The sequence below is a fragment of the Diplodia corticola genome, assembly GCF_001883845.1.
Source record: "Diplodia corticola strain CBS 112549 chromosome Unknown scaffold31, whole genome shotgun sequence".
Taxonomy (NCBI): domain Eukaryota; kingdom Fungi; phylum Ascomycota; class Dothideomycetes; order Botryosphaeriales; family Botryosphaeriaceae; genus Diplodia; species Diplodia corticola.
The window spans coordinates 125,858-144,610 of NW_017971510.1; the positions used below are offsets into that span (position 1 = coordinate 125,858).

An 18,753-nucleotide genomic window follows, 5' to 3' on the forward strand; every position below is an offset into this window, starting at 1 on the left:
TTCCCACGCCCAGATGTTGCTATCCAGCTCAACACAGCTCCAAGTCTCACTGTGTAGCGGTTCGCGGTGATCGGCTGCGATGGGGCTGGTCGGCTACGGGCTTATGAGGGCGGGCTTGGCGGGTGTCGCAGCGTTGAAAGGTAGCGTGAGGCGCGGGCGGAAGAGTGGCCGGTGGCGGCGCAACTACAGTCAAAATCACAGGCGCGCGTGCCTGAAGCTGAAATGTGGCGTAGTGGGTCGGCAGCGGCGACGGTCGGGGCAGATAGGCGGCGGTTGAGCGAAAGGGCGCGAGATTGTGTCAGTCGGAAGTGCAGGGCAAAGGTTCCAACGGAAAGAGAGGAGCGGTGCAGGCGTCCCGTCCCGTTGGGGCTTTTGCGTCTGTGTCGCGGGCCTTGTCAAACAGTGCGCAGGCCAGCCCGTTTCGATGGCGGAGGTTGATGAAGAGGGAGTGGCGGGGAGGCGGGTGCTGAGGAAGTTGGGCTGGTTGTCTGCGTCTTCGCCGTGAGGTAGGCGGTAGCAAACCTAACGTCACCGACAGGCTTACTCAGTTTGAAATGTGGGCACTCGGGCCACCCACAGTAGAGCTTCACGGTACACTTGCGGTCGCTGAAGCCCCGAGCCAGCGCTGGAAACAAAAGATCTTAGTGTCGCGCGGCCTTATTCTGCAGAGGCTGCACAAGTCTCGGGTCGTTCGAAGGGCTCCGCTGGGCGGAATCGGCATGCACGCTGGGCGAGTGCTGTTTGTCCACATCTAGCACGAGCAGCGTAGAGTCACCAGCAAGTTACAAATACAAAAAGCTACGCTGGTTTCCGATGCCCCCCGGAGGCCATGCTCACGACAAAGTTCACGGACAGGCAGCATTGATCATGGACCGCGAGGCACCATCAGTACCATGACGGCGCGCATTGCATTCGCGCAAGCTAGTGGGCGTCGCGACGCGTGCGAGGCGCCAGCCGCCCGTCGCGCCCGGAAAGGCGCCAGGCCCCGGCGGCTGGAGGGACGATGCTATGTACACGGCGGCTTGAGCCTGCACCACGCGCTGCATCCCCGTGCACTCCGGCCGTCGCACGCGGCGGGCTGTGGTTGGAGACGAGCACGAAAGGTCCCTCTTTAACCCCGCGTCCATCCGTTTGTCCCGCTTGCGTTTCCCTGATCGGCTTCGCCTTCCGCCAGCCGGAGCGTTTCTTCCACCACCAGCAGATCGCGCTCGATCATCTCGGTCCAGTTCTGGAGGTCTCCCATCTCGTTGAGCTTCTTGACGTTCTGGTCCGCCATCTTCTGCCATTTGTCGCCGTCCTTGGCCAGCGCCGCCGTCTGCTTTGCCAGTTCCTTCTCCTGTTTCTCGATGGCCGCTGCGTTCGCGTGTATGTCGGCTGCGCGCTGCCGCATTTCGGCGTTCATGGACCCGCCGACCGAGGACAGAGATGCCGTGACGGCAGCGCGCGCTTCGGCAACGCGCTGCTCGTCTGGTGTCTGAGACGGCGATTGCGAGGACATTTTCGGTGGTTGAGGCAACTGCGAGCTGCGTGATGGGGAGTGGCTTTGCTGCAAGAGTCGTTGGACGCGGTGGAGCACATGTATGCGCCATCCGCGATCATCTGACTAGGCTGCATAAGCGCTCCCGTTCGTCGAGCTCCCGAACGATGGACGGGCTGCCCGCACACCACTACTGCCGCTTTGGGCAAGGTAGAGGCGGATCATGAGCGTCGACAGCGCCTTCGCCAGCTCAGTGGTCGCTGCCTTGGCAATCACAGTAAGCTCAACAACGCCGTTCTTATCCCACCCCTCCAAGTTCCGCTTGGCCAGCAAAGGAGGTGAAGGTCGTGGGTAGGTGGCGCCACGGTAGGACGCTGAAGCTAGCCTGGAGAAGAAACATCTTAGCGACAATATACTGTCATTGGGAATCCGGGAGACGGCCGATCGAGGTCAGACTTTCGCTAGCGATTGAACTGTGCAAAATTTATTTGGAGACGTTCATGGCTATCACGTGTAGATGACTCTACCCCCGACGAATCAGCCGGCTCGGGATCTGTAACACCATCACCTCCACGCTGCTTCAGAGAGCCGCCCAGGCCCGGCAGGCCATTCCACTTCAGACACGGAGCCTGAATGCCCTCTGCTAATTCTTCTCACTAGTCATTGCCGCTAACCACTGGGCGAACGGTTTCCTGCTGTTTGCCCGCCGTTCCCTCGCAAGCCTATTGGGCCGGTGCTGGTTGATTTCCGTGCGTTTGGTCATGGACTCGAGATTTCCCCTCCACTCGCAATCGATATGTGACGATAAGCGTCATGTGGCTGGAGCGTGCTCCAGGGACTGCGAAGTCGGTAAACACAACTGTTTCAAGTCCGATTAACGACGTGTTTCATCCAGATTCCCCCGGATTTGCTGGGGGTTGCAAACAAGCGCCCGCGAGTCTGCTGGGGGCCTTTGACACTTAATATCACCCCCGGCTGACACTTGTTTTAGCTCACCTAGCGGCGTTTCTGTCCCGCGATGCCGCACAAGAGGTCCGTCCGAGGATCCACCAACCCCTTTGTTTCTCGCTACATCTTGAAAAAAACGGACCCAGGAAGCCCGTAAAGCCCACTGCGCCGGTCGCAAATCCATTTCATCGTTCTCTTTCGGGCAATTACTGCCTACGATCATTCGTCTACTATATATCCCCCAGAGCTGCAGACAGCAGACAGCAGCTTCCTTCACTTGACTTCACTTCTTTCGTTTACGATTCAACCAAAATGAAGTTCTCTACCGTTCTTGGCGTGGCCGCTGCCACTTCTTTCGCTGCTGCCAGCCCGCTGATGAGAAGGGCTTCCAACTCTTCCTTTGCCAAAGTCGATGGCTTGAAATTCAACATCGATGGCGTGACCCAATACTGGGCCGGCACAAACGCATACTGGCTTGCCTTCACCACTGGAAACGATGACATTGACACGGCGCTGGATCGCCTGAAGGATGCCGGCCTCAAGATCCTTCGCATCTGGGGCTTCAACGATGTCAACACCGTTCCCACCGACGGTAGGCGTCCCGAAGAGGACCAATTGCAGAGAAAGTGTTGCTGATGTGATGCATAGGAACTGTCTGGTTCCAGTCTTTTGTCGATGGTCAGGACCCGGTCATCAACACCGGTGCCAATGGCCTTCAGCGTCTTGACTACGTCGTCAAGTCTGCCGAACAACGCGGCATAAAACTTGTCATCAACTTTGTCAACAACTGGACCGACTACGGCGGCATGGCTGCCTACATGAAGCGCTTCGGCGGTTCGGCGAACCCAGAGTGGTACGCCAATGCCGACATCCAGGCTCAGTACAAGAAGTACATCAAGACTGTTGTCTCTCGCTACTCCAACTCGACGGCCGTGTTTGCATGGGAACTGGCCAACGAGCCCCGCTGCAACGGTTGCAACACCGTGAGTACCCTGGCCCTGACCGGAGATCAGCTCCCGAGACTGACATTTCTCAGACCGTCCTCTACGATTGGGCAAAGGAAACAAGTGCTTATATCAAGAACCTCGACCCCAACCACATGGTCACCATTGGAGATGAGGGATTCGGAGTCTCGGGTGGTGACGGCAGCTACCCCTACACGGTAGGGCTCTTTCATGTTCACTCAAGGGCAAAAGCTAACAAAGAAACAGCAAGGTGAGGGCAATGACTACAACAAGAACCTCGAGATCGATACTCTCGACTATGGTACTTTCCATCTGTACCCCGACTCCTGTGAGTTCCCCCTTTTGACGAGTCTACCAAACACTTTGTGCTGACCGCTCTTTCAGGGGGCCAAAGCAACGACCCGTTCGGCTCCGAGTGGGTGGAGGCCCATGGAAAGGCCTGTGTTGCTGCTGGCAAGCCTTGTGTGTTTGAGGAATACGGTGTGCAAAGCGACAAGTGCAACGTGGAGGGCAAATGGCAAACGACGGCGCTGGCCACCGACGGCATCGCTGCCGACCACTTCTGGGATTTCGGCACGACGCTCAGCTGGGGCAAGACCAACGACGATGGCAACACCATCTTCACGAACTCGACTGACTGGACATGCCTGGTCACGGACCACGTTGCCAAGATTACCGCCTAAAGTGCGTTGGCAGCACGCCCAGCTTCTGTTCTCGGATTCTTGTCTATACTTTGTTTGTAGAACATATCGAATATGACGTTTCTATCTTATGATCTCTGCTCGAACACGACGGCATTGTAAGAAACGTGCCGAAGGCTGAGTTGGTCGGGTTTATCCAGTTGCAATGTGATTGGTCGAACCGCTGCTATCGGGGGCAACACTGGAAAATTCGGCGGCAGGCCCTCCGAAATACAGGGCCGTCGTGCCGGCTCAAATTAACAGGGGGTCGGCCATGTGGAGAAATATGAGAGCGGATTTGTTTCGAGGCAGTCCTGAGGCTCGGCTGCGCGATTGGAAACCTCATTGGCCAGCCGGGGCACAAAACGTCGCAAAGACCACCGTTGGACCGCCAAGCTGTTTCGACTTTAAGCACCTCCCGTGCCAACATCATGCGCTCTTGCATCTCGAAGCGCCTAAAGGGGCCGCCGATCGAGGCAGACCTGTCTCGCACGGAGTCGGCTCTAGCCTGGACCAGTGAAAAGCGGAAACAAGCAACCGCGCTTGGCAGTCTCGAGCCGCTGTGCCAGATGAAAGACGGCAAAAAGTGCCAGCCGTGCTGCCCGCCCTTTCGTCCCGGGGTCGACGGACGATGATCCTTCGGAATGCCGGCCGATAGATGCATGGCGGTGTTTGGAGCCTGGGTTGCAGTTCCCTCTATAAGAACCATGAGCCGCCTTCAAGGATCCTTTTCTCTTCACTGCACATCAGTCGCTGCGCATCCTTGCCTTCTTCAGTCTTTCGCTGGTCGAAACAATCCTAACATTCGCTCTTTCTGCCATTCTTGACCATATTCCCAAACAAGCTTCAGGCCTTTTGAGCAAACCACCACCGCCATCATGAAGGGTTTTCTCGCTGTTCTTGCGACCGCTTCCGTCGTCTCGGCCCACGCCACCTTCCAGGAGATGTGGGTTGGCACCGAGGACAAGGAGGGCACCTGCATCCGCCTTCCTCAGAGCAACAGCCCCGTCCAGGATGTCACTTCCAACGACATCCGCTGCAACGCCAGCCCCAGCGCTGCTAGCACCACCTGCTCCGTTGCTGGTAAGTCTTCCCTCCCTCCTCTTCGGAGAAACGAATGGATACTAACCGGGTATGTGATCCACAGCCGGCGACTCCCTGACGGTCGAGATGCATCAACAGCCAAACGACCGCAGCTGTGACAACGAGGCCATCGGAGGCAACCACTACGGCCCGGTCATGATCTACATGTCCAAGGTCGACGACGCCGCCACCGCCGACGGCTCTAGCGACTGGTTCAAGGTCGCCCAAGACACGTACAACGGCACCGACGCCAGCTGGGGCACCGAGATCCTCAACGCCAACTGCGGCAAGCGCGCCTTCACCGGTAGGCATTGACTCCCTACTCTCTACTCCCTACTCCCTCCTCTTGACGAGCACAATCAAGGAAAAATGGAACAAGGAGTAAAGAAACAAAAGAAAAGGACATACCATGCTGACCAACAACAACAGTCCCCAAGACTCTCCCGTCGGGCGACTACCTCGTCCGTGCCGAGGCCCTGGCCCTGCACTCTGCGGGCGGCGAGGGCGGCGCTCAGTTCTACATGAGCTGCTACCAGGTCACCGTCACCGGTGGCGGTAGCGCCACCCCCAGCCCCACCGTCAAGTTCCCCGGTGCCTACAAGGCCGACGATGCTGGCATCCTCATCAACATCTACCAGACCCCGTTGACGTACGAGGCCCCCGGCCCGGCTGTTTGGAGCGGCTAAAGAAATAGCATGATGCGATGAAAGGGTTTTACGTGGTTCTTTGTAAATATCTATTTTGGATGTTGGAAAGAGAGACGTTGGAATGTGAATGAAGAGAGATGGCACGCGAATGCATGAATATGTGACGTGAGAACAAAGTATATCGTGTGAAGTGTGATGTGAAGCTGGTGGCCGTTAAAGAAAAGGTTGGCGACGGTGCGACAACCTTGGAGATGTTTTAATTCAGGGTCAATCGTCGACGTTGTGGTCAGAGGAAAGAGGCTCCGGTACGCAAGGTTTACCTCTGTTGTCAGGAAGCAAACATTCCCCCAACGACCAGAGATGGTACGATATGTGTTGAGAGACGCTGTAATTTTGGCTTTATCTTTATCAGCATACATGCTCGTTTTGTAAGCGGCCAAAGCAGGTATCTAGACATGATTCAGTGTCAGTTTGAAGAACGATATTACCATATCAGGACATCAACTTCAACCACCCATATCATCCGACCATGATGTTTTGTGAAACTTCCGCACGCAACCTTGAAGACAAGAAGCATGCAAGAGTAGAGTACCAGATGAGCCACAGACTGGAGCTTCGCATGCAGGCGTTGGAGGGGGAACAGTGGCTGCAATGATGTGTTTATCCTGGATTTTCAACTGCACGGGAACGCTCTTGGGCTGGTTGTAAGAAAGGGGAGAAAGAAACAGAAAGAAATGAAGAAGCTGGCTGAAGGTCGACGGGATTGTCTGATAAAGTAACTGGTCAACGAGGTCAGGGCTGGATGACTACACAATCGTCGACGCCATGGGCAATTTGGCTGCCAATAAAATTGCCAATTATCGTCATGACGGGCCCCCTGGGGCGACATGTGACGACATCCCGACGGGCGATCTTCCGGATTTTCATGATGGGCCGACAATCGCTGCCGGGACGGACAAGGAGAGAAGGTCGATGGAAGATTGCGCGTGGGTGGTGGAGACAGCAAGGCCGAAGCCGGGCCTCAGCCAAAGGACGGCGTGGGGGCCGGACTTTCTGGCCGGACTTCTCCTGCGCAACCGAGCAGGCGCGACCCGCCCGCCCCGGCGCCGGCAGTTGCACAACCACGCGACCAGCCCGGTATGAGGCTCACCACCGCTGACCACCACGCCGCTAGCTAGGCCGGGCCTCCCGAGCCAAAGCAACCTTCCTGCCTTGTAGCTGCAGCCCGCGAGCGCCCGCCCGCCCCACCCCGCCCGGCACCGCACTCCGCATCTGGCACGGTCTTCCGCACCTGCATCTCCACCCCCGATGCATCCATTCCACGCCAAGAGCCCGCGAAAACGGAAGGCCGCGAGCTGCTCATCAGCATGCCGTCAGCCTCGGAAGGCGGCGGACCGTTGAGCTTCCCTGGCCGACTCACGAACGTCACGCAACTGGCTGGGCCGCGACGCGCGCGACTCAGCCTTGCTGGGCCCGTCGTTTGGGAGCTCGCCTCGCAACTCATGGGCCTGCTCCTGGGCACTCTGTCCCAATCTCGGCCTTGCTCCCTATCGCCCTGCCGGCCTGATGATGCCGCATCTGCTCACAAGCGCCGGCCCGCGACGACTCACGTGGCCAGGCCGGAGAGTACACCCTCCGTAAGGCCGCCGTCTGTGGGCACGTCACTACTGTGCCATGGCACACAGCGCAGGCCAGTGGCCAGAAACCTGGGCCGCCCGGCCGACCATTGTGACTCGCGCCCCGTGCCGAGCGCTCTGACGCCTACGCCACCTGCATGGCGTGCCTATCTCCACCGGCCTACCATGCCCACCGAGCCCACACTCAGCTCAACGCAGGCAGACCGTTGGAAACATGCAGCAACAGGGACCCTGATCACCGTCCGAATCCGTCGCCACCAGCCTTACTGAGGACAAGCTTATCAGCTCTCCATCATCACCACCGGCATTGGCCAATGATCGGCTATCAGCACGCGCAATGCATTGCCGATACGACGCTCGAGCCCAAAGGTGCACCTTCCCCAACCCGTTAGTCGTTGTCTTCACATCCGGACGACCAGGGTGCTCGCGAGGGGCTGTGAGATGCTTGTTTGCACGTTGCTTTCTATTTTTCTCGCCGTCCCCCGGCGCCCCTCAGGTCCTCAAATGGCTCTTGCTTCCTCGCTACTCCTTCCCTAGGCCCCTCTTCGGCGACGATCGATGGTCTGATGGTTCAGTGTCGCATCCTACATCATGAGCGACGACTCCTCTTACAACGAAAAGTATGACCCCGAAATGCCGGTGATACGATGGCGCCAGCGCATGGAGTTGGCGACCATCTGTGTCGCCAACGCTATCTCACGTAAGTGGCAGCTTCACGCCCAGAACATGCGACAAACTGACAGTCTGGGAAGTATGTGTTATGGTCACTCGCATCATCGTGCAACGGAAGAGGTTCAAGCGCTTCCGCAAGGTCGAATGGCAAACCGCCGTCGCCACCGTGAGTGCTATTCTTCGCCCACCAGTCTCGTCAAGGCCGGTGGCGCGACCTTCGTGCGACTCCGCTTCTCTGACTTGCGCCGCCAGATCCTCCTCGTTTTTCCACTATGGACCTCGCAGATTATGACGAACCGCTACGGTAGCGGACTGCATGTGGAGAATGTGCCGCCTGAGTGGGCGATCCCCTTCTGGAATGTAAGTATACCGACCCCCTTGGTGGTCGAACTCGCGCTGACAACATGGCTTAGTGGAGTCTTGGGTGGATGTCTTACTACATTGTTGTGTCACTCGTCAAGGTCTCCGTGTGTTACAGTCTTCTCGAGATTTGTGAGTAGAATGCGCCCGCTCGAACTGTAGACGCAGCTGACAAACTATGTTTCAAGTACCGCACACTTTCCGGACGTTCCGGCGACTCGTTTACGTCCTCTGCGTTGTCATTATGAGCTTGGGACTCGCTGAAGCCCTAGTGTGGACGTTCCAGTGCGAACCTTTCATGAGCAACTTTGATTACAGTGTCCAACCCACATGGTGTGCGAATATTGACGCTGCGCGCTTCTGTATGTCTACGAGATAGGTACATCTTGACTATTTGACTAACGGCTGTCTAGCGTGGGCCGGCGTCGGAATCGGCATCGACTGCATCCTCACCTGGATCCCCATCGCAATTTTGCAGCGGACAAGATTACTGAGGCACGAGCGTATGGTCTTGCGTGCGGTTTTCGCAGCTACTTTGCTGGGCACTGCAGCAACGTATGTACAATACATACCGACGGCGGTGCAGAGCTGACTATTGAGAACAGGGCTGCCGGATGCTACGGTATCTGGCTCAACCGCGAGGACCAAGCCCTCAGAGACCTTACGTGGACTGAGACCATTTATATCATGTTCAACTCCATTGAGATCACGCTTTATACTGTCGGTGGCTCATTGACAGTGTTCTCACGCTACTTCATCAGCAGAGCAGCAGCGTACTCCTCGGGCGTCCGCACCAATCACTCTCATTCGAACAGTTTTTCGATATTCTCCAAGGTCTCGAATCGGATGCGCAAACTCTCGGTCCAAACCGTGACAGAGTCCCAACTCAACAAGCCAGATGAACCAGAGCTGTTCAACATCAATGCCACCGCCCCACTGCCGCATTGGGATATGGATGGCTACGAGCTGCAACAACCGTTGCCCCCGCCGCCGATGACCGCCATGGCTACGTTGCATGACCCGGAGGCCAGCAAGTGGCACAGCTGGGAAACAAGCTATGGTGTGCCTCCGAGTCGTGAAACGGTTGTCGAAGCGCCATCAATCGAGCACATGGGTGTCCTGCCCGATGTGGACGACACGCCACCGAGAACGAGAGAACCCAGCACGACAAGGCATCCACAGCCAGCGCCTCAAAACGACACCGCGTGGTACATCAGCGAGCAGAGCAGCGATGAGGAGCAACGACCGGCGTCTCCGCAATTCTTTGCGGGAATGCACCGCCCATCAGGTTCAAGGCACGACAGCCCGCAACAACCACGGTATCCGAGATGATTGTGTTGACGTTTTCTTTGTGTCTTTTCGTTTCTACAGGAAGTTCCATCTGCCGTTCAACCAGTCCCAAGTTACTACCATCACCTACGAATACGACCGACGCTGAAATCATTTGATGTTATGCAAAGAGGGAAGCATCTTGCATCGGAATTGGGAGGTTCTTGCATCATTTTCTGGACCAATTTTGGATCTGCGTTACAGTGGACAATGGAGTATGAAATGTCCATCTTTCATAAAAGGGCAGCACCTTTCTGGCCCACTTGAAGAGGAGGCGCCGGGAGATGGAGTATGGGGCTGGTGGGGTGATCAGCAGTGAAAAGAAGCAAGAAAGAACAATTGGAATGCAGGGGGGAAGGAAAGGCCCAGGACCATTATCGGAGCTTGCGACATCGACGCTCAAACACAGTTCTTCGCTCGTATTCCTCTCGACCGCACCTCACCTCACCACGCGCTTAAATGCGGCCAAGTTTTTCTTCCCGCTTGGCATCACCTACCCATCGACCTTATTAGTGCGCATGATCATGCGCGAGTCGTGGACAGAAATCCGCCCTGGATCCTGATTCAGTGAGCGCACGGAGGGACCCACTTACAAGGCGCAAATCCAATCTACACTTGGCTTGATACATATTAATGCGCAAGCCACGCAACGAATTATGTCCGAGAAGCGCAACTCAAGAAATAGGCGCCTGTCCAGTTCCACCTTACAACCTGGCCCCTTCTGTACGTTCCCGCCTCATGTCACGGCGTGATCGACAGGATACAATAGCAGTGGTCGTGGACCATGTGTCCACTGAGAGCAGAAGGAAAAGGAGGAGAACTTACAAGGTTTGCCGCCAATAAAGAGCAAAACGAGGAGGTCGTCGCTGGGGCATTCTTTCGGCGCATGCACGGGCTTGGCACTTTCGAACTCGACTCTTTCACTTCAAGCTACGATGAGTCGTTGCGCATTCGAAAGGAGCGACAGGAACTGAGCGCCTTGAAGCAGTTGTTCGACGGCTGCATAAGGGGCCCACGTTTCAGAAGACGATGTTGCGTGGCCGCGGATCTTGAGAGTGTCGTCACTCGTCCCGTTGGGTTGGTCCGGAGTTCGGGCGTGCCGAATACCGGGTCGCGGGCAAGTGCTGACGGAGGGGTTTAAAGAGGCGGCTGTTATACGTTTGTGGAGTTCTTTGCTTCGTGGCTGGCTATCTTTTACTAGGATAGATGTCTTCATGCGCATAAGAAGTTCCAGGTGGCGAGGTTCTTGTCTAGAGGCTTCTGGGGTTTCTGGGAAAGGCGAGCAAAAGGGCAGATATGGTGTTGGCTTTCCCTTTTTCCTTCTTTCCTTACGACCTTGGTGCGGCTGGCGTTTGAAGATACCCGTTTGCATTTCTTTGTTTCCTTGTTAATCGGTGCATCTGTCGGTCGAGAGAAAAGTAATTGTTTTGCGCATTCCCTGCGTATAAGAAGCTGTCGCCTGGTACGGCCGACGGTGGTGGCTGGTTAATGAGTTGGGCTTTGCTTGCTGTCTGCCACATTCTCGGTTCTCGTTTACTGGTCAAACTATCATGCGTTCAGTATTCTCAATCGAGCGTGCTTCATCGACCTGCTTCAATCAACACCTCGTGCCACTCGTCAAAGTGAGAGGCAGACACCTGCACACACACACACATAACAATGCACAGCCACCACGGCCACGGACCATGATGAGTTGGCGACGGAAGCGCGCGGAGCACCGCACACACGGTTCAGGGGATGTGAGACAGAGACCCTCTGTTCCCGTCGATCCGTTCCCGCCTTGCCGCCGCCGCTGCCTTGCCGCGGCCGCCGCGGCCAGCGCCTTCTCCGTGGTGCCGTGGTCCCGGTCCGCGGTACAATACCCCCCCGTACGCTATATGCTGATCTCGGGGGGTGGGAACGCAAGTCATCATCCTTCCTTTTTGTTTTTTTTTCGGGGGTCGTCGTTTTCACCAAGCACGTACGTGGCAATTGTGCTCCACCGGTGATGCTGGGCCCATGGAACACATACCTACCTGGGAACTTACAAGACAGACAACAGAGCACATGGATGCTGTGGGTTCTCAATCCCGACTATCTTTGGAGCTGGCTAGGTACTCTCTTGCTGGCTGTTCCTACTGCAAAATCCGTGTGCTCCGTATCTCTCTCTCCCTCTCTCTCGGCGGAATACGCTCGAGTACAGTGTGTGGCAAGTAGCGTGGCTGCGACGTGACGATCGTTCGTGCATTGTGTGCATTGTGTGCGTGCGTGCCTGCCTGCCTGCTGTCGGGGTCGTTTCGGAATGACCGACTGGCGGGTTGGTGATGGTGATGGAGTCTGGACCGGCTCTGGGAGGGGTATAAGGCGGGCACGTGAACGAGTAAGTGGTTTATAGGTGGTGTTTGCGGGTTGTATTGGATGATGTGGGTTTTCAGGGCGTCCGAGCTCTCTCTGATGATGTTCTTGGAGAGTGGGTTGTGTGTTTTGGTGATGAGGATGGTGATCGGCGGGAGGCGGAGGAAGGGGATGTACGGGCGTTGAGCGCGGGTGGGCGTGTGCTGGCGGGCGTGTATGGCGGAGAAGGGGGTGATGGGGGTTTCAGGATACGGGATGTGATAGGGTGCGGTGCGGTTGGCGGTCTAATATGTTCGCACTGATATCTTTTTGGCGGTGTAGGTGGTGAGCGGTGCAGGTTGTCGAGCGTCTGGAATCAGTGCCATTTGATTGGTTCTGCTGGACGATGCAAGTAGTCGGTATCTAGAATTCTCAATGTATTCGTGGCCAAGGAGAGGCAATAAGCCGTGGCAAATTCGCGCTGGATGATGGAAATCTCGCTTTTGGGTTGGTGTGTGGGTTACGTGGCTGGCCGGCTCGAGCCAGACGTTGATCATGTAGATCAGCGTGCGGCTGAGTGCTCTTTCGTCCGGACGGCTCCGTCATCCGTTAATGCATTGGTAGAGCAATTGCCCAGTACATGCATCGATAGGGCTTGCTATCGGTGAGCACGCTCTCATGTAGGTCCGTCAATGTGTTACATTGTCCCTGCGATAACCCTCCCAGATTCAGTGGGCGCTTTCTTGCTAGATGAGTGGCTAGAAAAATCTTCAGGGTATAGACATGGACATTGAACCAAACAAGTGCGTCCAGGAGTAGACTTCAGCCGCGCACGAAAATGGAGATGAATATGATTTACGATATAGCTCTAAGAGGGGTGAAATCATGCGCAACCTTTTGTCGCCCAGCTCGCTTTTTCTTTCCTCGGACAACTGCACGTTTCCTTTCTAAATCTGCAGTCCAACCCACGTACGGTTGGTGGTGCAGTTCGCCCATAGTTTGTTCCAACCCTCCATTGCTGTCCTTAGGCTTTCTGGATGCCCAGATATAACTAGTGCGAGATGGAGCCAAGGAAACACTTACCCGCTTGTCAGAGATATTTGCAAGTGTTCTTCGAGGGTGAGAAAGGCCAAAGCATCAAGAATATCACGATGGAAGTTGGGGCGAATGTGGAGAGCAAAGCTGTGGTGTTGAGGCCCAAGCTCCAGGCCAGTCTCGCTTAGCACATGCGCTAAAAGTGGCTGGTACAAAAATCTCCCAACACACTGTCCCGGCTGCTTCTTTTGCCTTCATCACCACGCTCTCGCCCAAGGCACGATGAGGCTCTTTCTCATCCGCCACGGCGAGACTGTGGACAATCTCGCCCAAGTCTAGTGGGACATCCCATCGCGCACCGCTGTCGACCTCGCCGCTGACCCTCGCAGCGCAGGCAGCAAGGACTCGGAATTGACCAGCCATGGCTTCCAGCAAGCCCAACGCTTGGCCCGTTATCTCAAGGGCACCGACGTCCGCTTCACGCACATCTTCGCTTCTCCACTGCAGCGAGCCCGCAACACCGCCCAAGCCGTCCTCGATGCCCAGTCGTCGCCAGCCCTGAAGATAACCAGAGTGGCAGCCATTCAAGAGCAGGACTTCGGGTCCTTCGAAGGCAAAAGCTGGTTGGAGGGGCCATCTTCGAGCAAGCCGCGACCCGCCGGCTTCGTTGATATCGAGTCCAAGGAGTCGATGGCGAGGCGAGTGGACTCGTTCTTGGATGAGCACATGGCTGCTTTGTGGCGATCGGCTGCAGCGGGGGAGCGATGTGTCGTGGCCATCGTTTCACATGGCATCATCCTGTCGGTCCTTTGGCGACGCATCTTGCGCCGCCTCCCGCCGGACAGCGTCACTATGAGGTCAGATCTCTTGGTGCCTGGCCGACCGGTGTCGCTGGAATACCTTGGCGGCTTCTCCAACACTGGTTATCTCGAGCTGGACATGGCTAGAAAAGGTACGCCAGTCGCACGAGCATTGGACAGAGTGTCGGGTCACACTGGCACTGCGTCTTCGCCACGCAAACGCTTGGCAGCACAAGGTACCACTGGTGGTGTCTCCAGCGTAGCCAATGCGGCGGGTTCGTCAGTCGCTCCCGTGCCAGCCCCCACCAGGGCTGTGGAGAAGCTTCCTGTCACTGGAGGCTCGAGCAGCTCCAGTCAAGTCTTGCACGGATGGACGACGGAAGTCATCACTATCAACGGCAAGGAACACTTGAAGGGCCTTAAACGCACCGGAGGCGGACTTGGCAGCTCCAAGCACGATCAGAACCAGAGGTCCATCGACACCTTTTTCAAAAGGCGCAGAGTTGACTGATGGAATCTGGCACTAATGCTGCAGGATCCCGGCGGATGTACAGCCACGGCTTGTGGTTGTGCATCCGACTTATAGATTGTGAGTTGTTATCTTTCCTTTCTGCACCACCCCCTCCGTTCGAATGATGAGAAACAATCACACAACAGACCTGTTCTGAACCCAAAGTGAGGACAAACGTTTGCCAACTGCTGTCTGATTTCGAACACGCCTCTCGCATCTTGATTTCCACACAACCTTCATTGGAGCTGAAGCTAACAAGCCTCATAGGGTTCTCCTACGTCGTAACGGCACTGGCTGCTTCATCGGCATTTTGAACGCCGGTGTAGGGGGCTCATCTCTCGCCGAGTCTTGACGCTCTTGTGCTGCTTAATGTCTGGCTGCCTCGGGTTTGTCACTTTCTGAGTAACCGTGTTTGATTTATGAATGATGATGCAATGCAACAGATGACATAGCTTAGATGAATTAATGATTCGAGAGAACTGCTCATCCTGGAACGTTGATGTGACTGAAGATATGCAGCTTGTTGGACGTGTAATCTGAGGGGGGCGATTGGTGTGATGGATCAGGTTTCCAGCCTCTGCTCCAAAAACTGGGCCAAAACGACAGCGCAACCGCCACCCCGCAGCTCATCCACCTCGTACAAACCATTGTAATTGGTTGGTTCTCCGCTGACCGCTCTCGCACCTCCCATGCAAGCTGGCTTCCGGTGGCCTTCTATCAACAACATTGTCGAGCAAACTTTCTAAGCGAGCCCTTGTAACCAGCTAACCACCTTCCTGCTTCATCACCATTGCCACCACGTTCTCGCTCTCGCGTAACCGGTACTCAGCACAATTATTCTGCAACTTCCCGATCGACCGCTGCCTTGATTTACACCTTCTCCGCTTCCTTTAGTCAAGCACCTCTTCCACAATGACACTCGCTCCTCGTCGCCTTTGGCATTCGCTGTCAGATACAACCCGATAAGCTGCTGTCTGAACTCACAGCCATTGTCTCATTTGTTATCGTCATGGCCGCAATAGTTCAAGCAGGAAGGCTGGCGGCGCTGTTTGCGATACTGTTTGTCCCAACGACGGCACGGCCATGGGCGCTGAGGCGTGAGGCAAGCCAGGGTATGCTTTCGTCATGATTCTCATCCATCCCTAGGCCCGTGTTCATGATTAACTTTCACTCAGGCTCCGAGGCTACGGCGACGGAGGATGTTGGCTCAATCATCACGATACATCCGTTCAGTTTGAGCCCCTCGGGCGAGTCGCAACTACTCGAAAGCTTGGAGTCAGCACTCAGCACGGTGCCTGCAACTAGTTACCCAAAGGGCACTTCTAGTGAGTGCGCAAGAGCGTTTTCAGGGCGTAAACGCAAAGCTAATCCTCGAACAGGCGTCCTGGAACTGACGACGGCCATCACCGTCGCCATTCCCGCCACATTACCGGCGCCTACTGCGCCAGCGGTGGTGACGGAGATCGTCACAAGCACAACGACGACAACACCCTCCTCGCCCGCAAGCCTAAACGCATTGTCCGTCCTCTCCGCAGCCCTACAATCCTACCTCACAGCCCACACCACCGCCACCGTCCAACAAACAATCACCGTGACCCCCGTCCAACCACCACCACCCACCACCACCACCAATTCCCCCGCAGGCGCAGCAAGCGTGTTCAGCTCTCCCATCTCAGACTCCTCCTATTCAACAACAATCCCCACCACCGCCTCCTCCACCGCCTCCTCCACCGCCTCCTCCACCGCCTCCTCCACCGCCTCCTTCCCCTCCTCCCCGCCAACCACCACCTGTGCCACACCCACACCCACATCCAGCAGCAGCGACTCCCTCAACGCCCTCTCCGTCTTCTCCGCCGCGCTCGCCACATACTCCACCTTCCCCACCTGGACCACCTTCGTCCCCCCTTCTTTTCCTACGACGACCGTGGCGGGGACGACCACCACCGTGACGCCGACAACCGCCACCGTGACGGGAACCGCCGCGACGAGCGCGAGCTCGAGCTTGAGTTCAGGGCCGTCGTCGTCGTCGGGCGGGGCGGCGGCAGGGACGGCCGGGCCTGGAAACGGGGGGTCGGTGACGGCGACGGCGACGGCGACGGCGACGGGGGCGGGGACGGGGACGGCGGGCGCAACGACTGGGACTGGTGAGGCGACGACGACGACGGGTACTGGTGGGAGCGGTGGTGGGGTGGCGAGTGTGAGTGTGAGTGCGAGTGCGAGTGCGAGTGCGAGTGCGACGGACGCATCGACGGCGGGGGCGGCGGGTATGGGGAGGGCGATGGTGGGGGGTGGGGGGTTGGTGGTTGGGGTGGTTGTTGGGGTTGTGGGGGTGGAGTGGTTGTGAGAGAGAGAGATGTAGGGGGATTGAGGGAGGGAGGGAAGAAGGAGGGAGATGAAAGCGAAAGGGGAGGGGAGAGAGGAAAAGTGTTGGCCGGGCAGTGCAACGTGATTTGGCAAGGTACTTGATGTTTTCTCGAAATCGCTCTTCTTCTTTTTTTTTTCAGCCTGTCTGTCTTTAGGAGCTGGTGATGGGATGCGTTACGAGATGGATGAATCCTTTCTGCTGGTATGGATGGGATAGTATAGTTTGGTATACTCTTTGGGGACTTGGATATGGTGCAGGGAGGGTTACGAAGGCGAACAGTGTATCTTTTCATCTGTGCCATTGACCGGGTATGCAATATCTTCACACCGAACATGGTATCCCAGAGAGGCTTCACTACGTGGTAATGTAATCATCATTTATGTGGTGTGGTGCCCTACTTTTTTTTTCCCTTGAAAAAGAAAAACCAAGCCTAAATCAATTTATGCCCCGAAGTGAAAAAGAGCATGTTGGAAAAGAAAGCAGCACTTCTATCATTGATTGGATCACTCCGGCACCAGAGCCTGATTTAGACGAGCTCCACTGAATCACGAATAAAGGTAAAATTCTTTATATCTTGATGCAAACACATGCTGTGATGGTCAAGCAGTGTCTTTTGCGGGACACTGAAGGATAAAATGTTCCGTACCCTATCATGGCGTTCCTGCCCAACATCAAACTTACAGTGTAACCAGGCTACGAAATGAAGATCTTGAGTTAAACGACCTTCCTTCATGAGTAGTCGAAGCAGTTTCCCAGACGTAGATGTAACCCACTATGACACCTGGAGCTCCCTTAGCGCCGTAGACGCTGCTATCACTGCGTTCTTGAGTCCAATCACGCACCAGTGTCTTGCCTTCGTTCGCTTGTGATCGACGATCAAGAACGCCATGTACAATGGTGGCTTGTGTTAGACGTAAGTGTGTGGGTTGCTTAGGAGAGGTTTGAGGCCACGTTACCAGGCCTCATGATCCTTATGGCGAGGAGTACTGTAGGCTGAAACGAGTCATTGTGTATACGTCGAGTTCTGGCCAGCCCGAAGGATCGAGCTGTTAAGAACTGTCATGCTCGAATCTCCACACATCGGCAAGAGTCGAGGCCTAGAGGGACCGAAATAATAAGGGAAGGCACTGAATCCTTCAACGGGTTTTGGGACCCGGCCGGTTATTCCCGTTTGAAGCGACAGGCGATCTGCCGATCAAACGTTGTCGGCAATCGACAAGATACGAACGGGCTGCAAGCTAGATGGGAATTTGCATTTACGCGAGGAGAACACAAGGGCTCACGGGGATTAGATTGATCTGGAGTATGGACGCAGGGACAGCGTCGTTCGGCCCGCGCAGCGCCACGAAGTTGGCCGACGGGCGGGCAAGCCGACGGCAATACCCGCCTGTCGGCAACAAAGAAGATTGGGTGAGATCGGAGCCCTCTTTCAGATCGGAATCCACGAGGCGTTAGCTAAAGGAATTGCTGGTGGCTGATTTTTTTTTTTGCGAAGGGGACCAGGGACCAGGGGACCAGGGGACCAGGGCTGTTAAGAACTAGAGTGTGATGATGGAAGCTGAGGTGGGCCTGAAGTTGAGAAAAGAAGAAAAAAGGCTTGAGGGCGGAGATGAGTTTGCCAGGCTGTGGCCAATGGCGCAGTGGGAAATGCCGTGGCTGTGGGAGCAGCAAGTGGCGGCGGCAACACATGGGCCCATGAGGCTGAGAATACGGCCGATGAGGCTTGGGAGAGGGAATAGAGCCCCAGAGTTGAATCCGGGGGGAGCTCTGGTGTGTCTTGGGGGTTGCGGCTGGAGGGCGGGCCGCGGTGGTGATGAAGCCAAGGCAGGCGGTTGCAGTTGTTGGGAGATTGACGGCCAAGCAGGCACGAAACGGGGGCTCCCCGCGTTTTTCGGCCTTTCTGACGTGCGTAGCGCCAGGCGAGCGCGGAC

General features: G+C 56.2%; 6 protein-coding genes across 6 annotated transcripts; 5 read left to right on the top strand and 1 right to left on the bottom strand.

Moving 5' to 3' along the window:
* Positions 1-1,111: 1,111 nt before the first annotated feature.
* BKCO1_3100035 (gcn5-like 1) lies at positions 1,112-1,498 on the bottom strand (the record flags this gene model as incomplete). Its single annotated transcript, XM_020274309.1, has 1 exon — positions 1,112-1,498. The coding sequence occupies one exon, from the start codon at positions 1,496-1,498 to the stop codon at positions 1,112-1,114; it is 387 nt and encodes a 128-aa protein (XP_020129617.1).
* Positions 1,499-2,737: 1,239 nt separating this feature from the next.
* On the top strand, positions 2,738-4,073 carry BKCO1_3100036 (mannan endo-beta-mannosidase f; the record flags this gene model as incomplete). The annotated part of the gene is made up of 5 exons (XM_020274310.1): positions 2,738-3,017; positions 3,074-3,408; positions 3,462-3,587; positions 3,637-3,718; positions 3,775-4,073. 5 exons carry the CDS (start codon positions 2,738-2,740, stop codon positions 4,071-4,073), a joined length of 1,122 nt encoding a protein of 373 aa, XP_020129614.1.
* An 875-nt stretch (positions 4,074-4,948) lies between these two features.
* On the top strand, positions 4,949-5,839 carry BKCO1_3100037 (glycoside hydrolase family 61 protein; the record flags this gene model as incomplete). Its single annotated transcript, XM_020274311.1, has 3 exons — positions 4,949-5,153; positions 5,218-5,457; positions 5,583-5,839. The coding sequence occupies 3 exons, from the start codon at positions 4,949-4,951 to the stop codon at positions 5,837-5,839; spliced, it is 702 nt and encodes a 233-aa protein (XP_020129615.1).
* Positions 5,840-8,028: 2,189 nt separating this feature from the next.
* On the top strand, positions 8,029-9,801 carry BKCO1_3100038 (uncharacterized protein; the record flags this gene model as incomplete). The annotated part of the gene is made up of 7 exons (XM_020274312.1): positions 8,029-8,137; positions 8,190-8,275; positions 8,362-8,469; positions 8,523-8,601; positions 8,658-8,831; positions 8,883-9,024; positions 9,075-9,801. 7 exons carry the CDS (start codon positions 8,029-8,031, stop codon positions 9,799-9,801), a joined length of 1,425 nt encoding a protein of 474 aa, XP_020129608.1.
* A 3,627-nt stretch (positions 9,802-13,428) lies between these two features.
* Positions 13,429-14,457, top strand: BKCO1_3100039 (phosphoglycerate mutase family protein; the record flags this gene model as incomplete). Its single annotated transcript, XM_020274313.1, has 2 exons — positions 13,429-13,484; positions 13,536-14,457. The coding sequence occupies 2 exons, from the start codon at positions 13,429-13,431 to the stop codon at positions 14,455-14,457; spliced, it is 978 nt and encodes a 325-aa protein (XP_020129609.1).
* Positions 14,458-15,466: 1,009 nt separating this feature from the next.
* Positions 15,467-16,801, top strand: BKCO1_3100040 (uncharacterized protein; the record flags this gene model as incomplete). Its single annotated transcript, XM_020274315.1, has 3 exons — positions 15,467-15,569; positions 15,633-15,782; positions 15,837-16,801. 3 exons carry the CDS (start codon positions 15,467-15,469, stop codon positions 16,799-16,801), a joined length of 1,218 nt encoding a protein of 405 aa, XP_020129562.1.
* Positions 16,802-18,753: the final 1,952 nt, after the last annotated feature.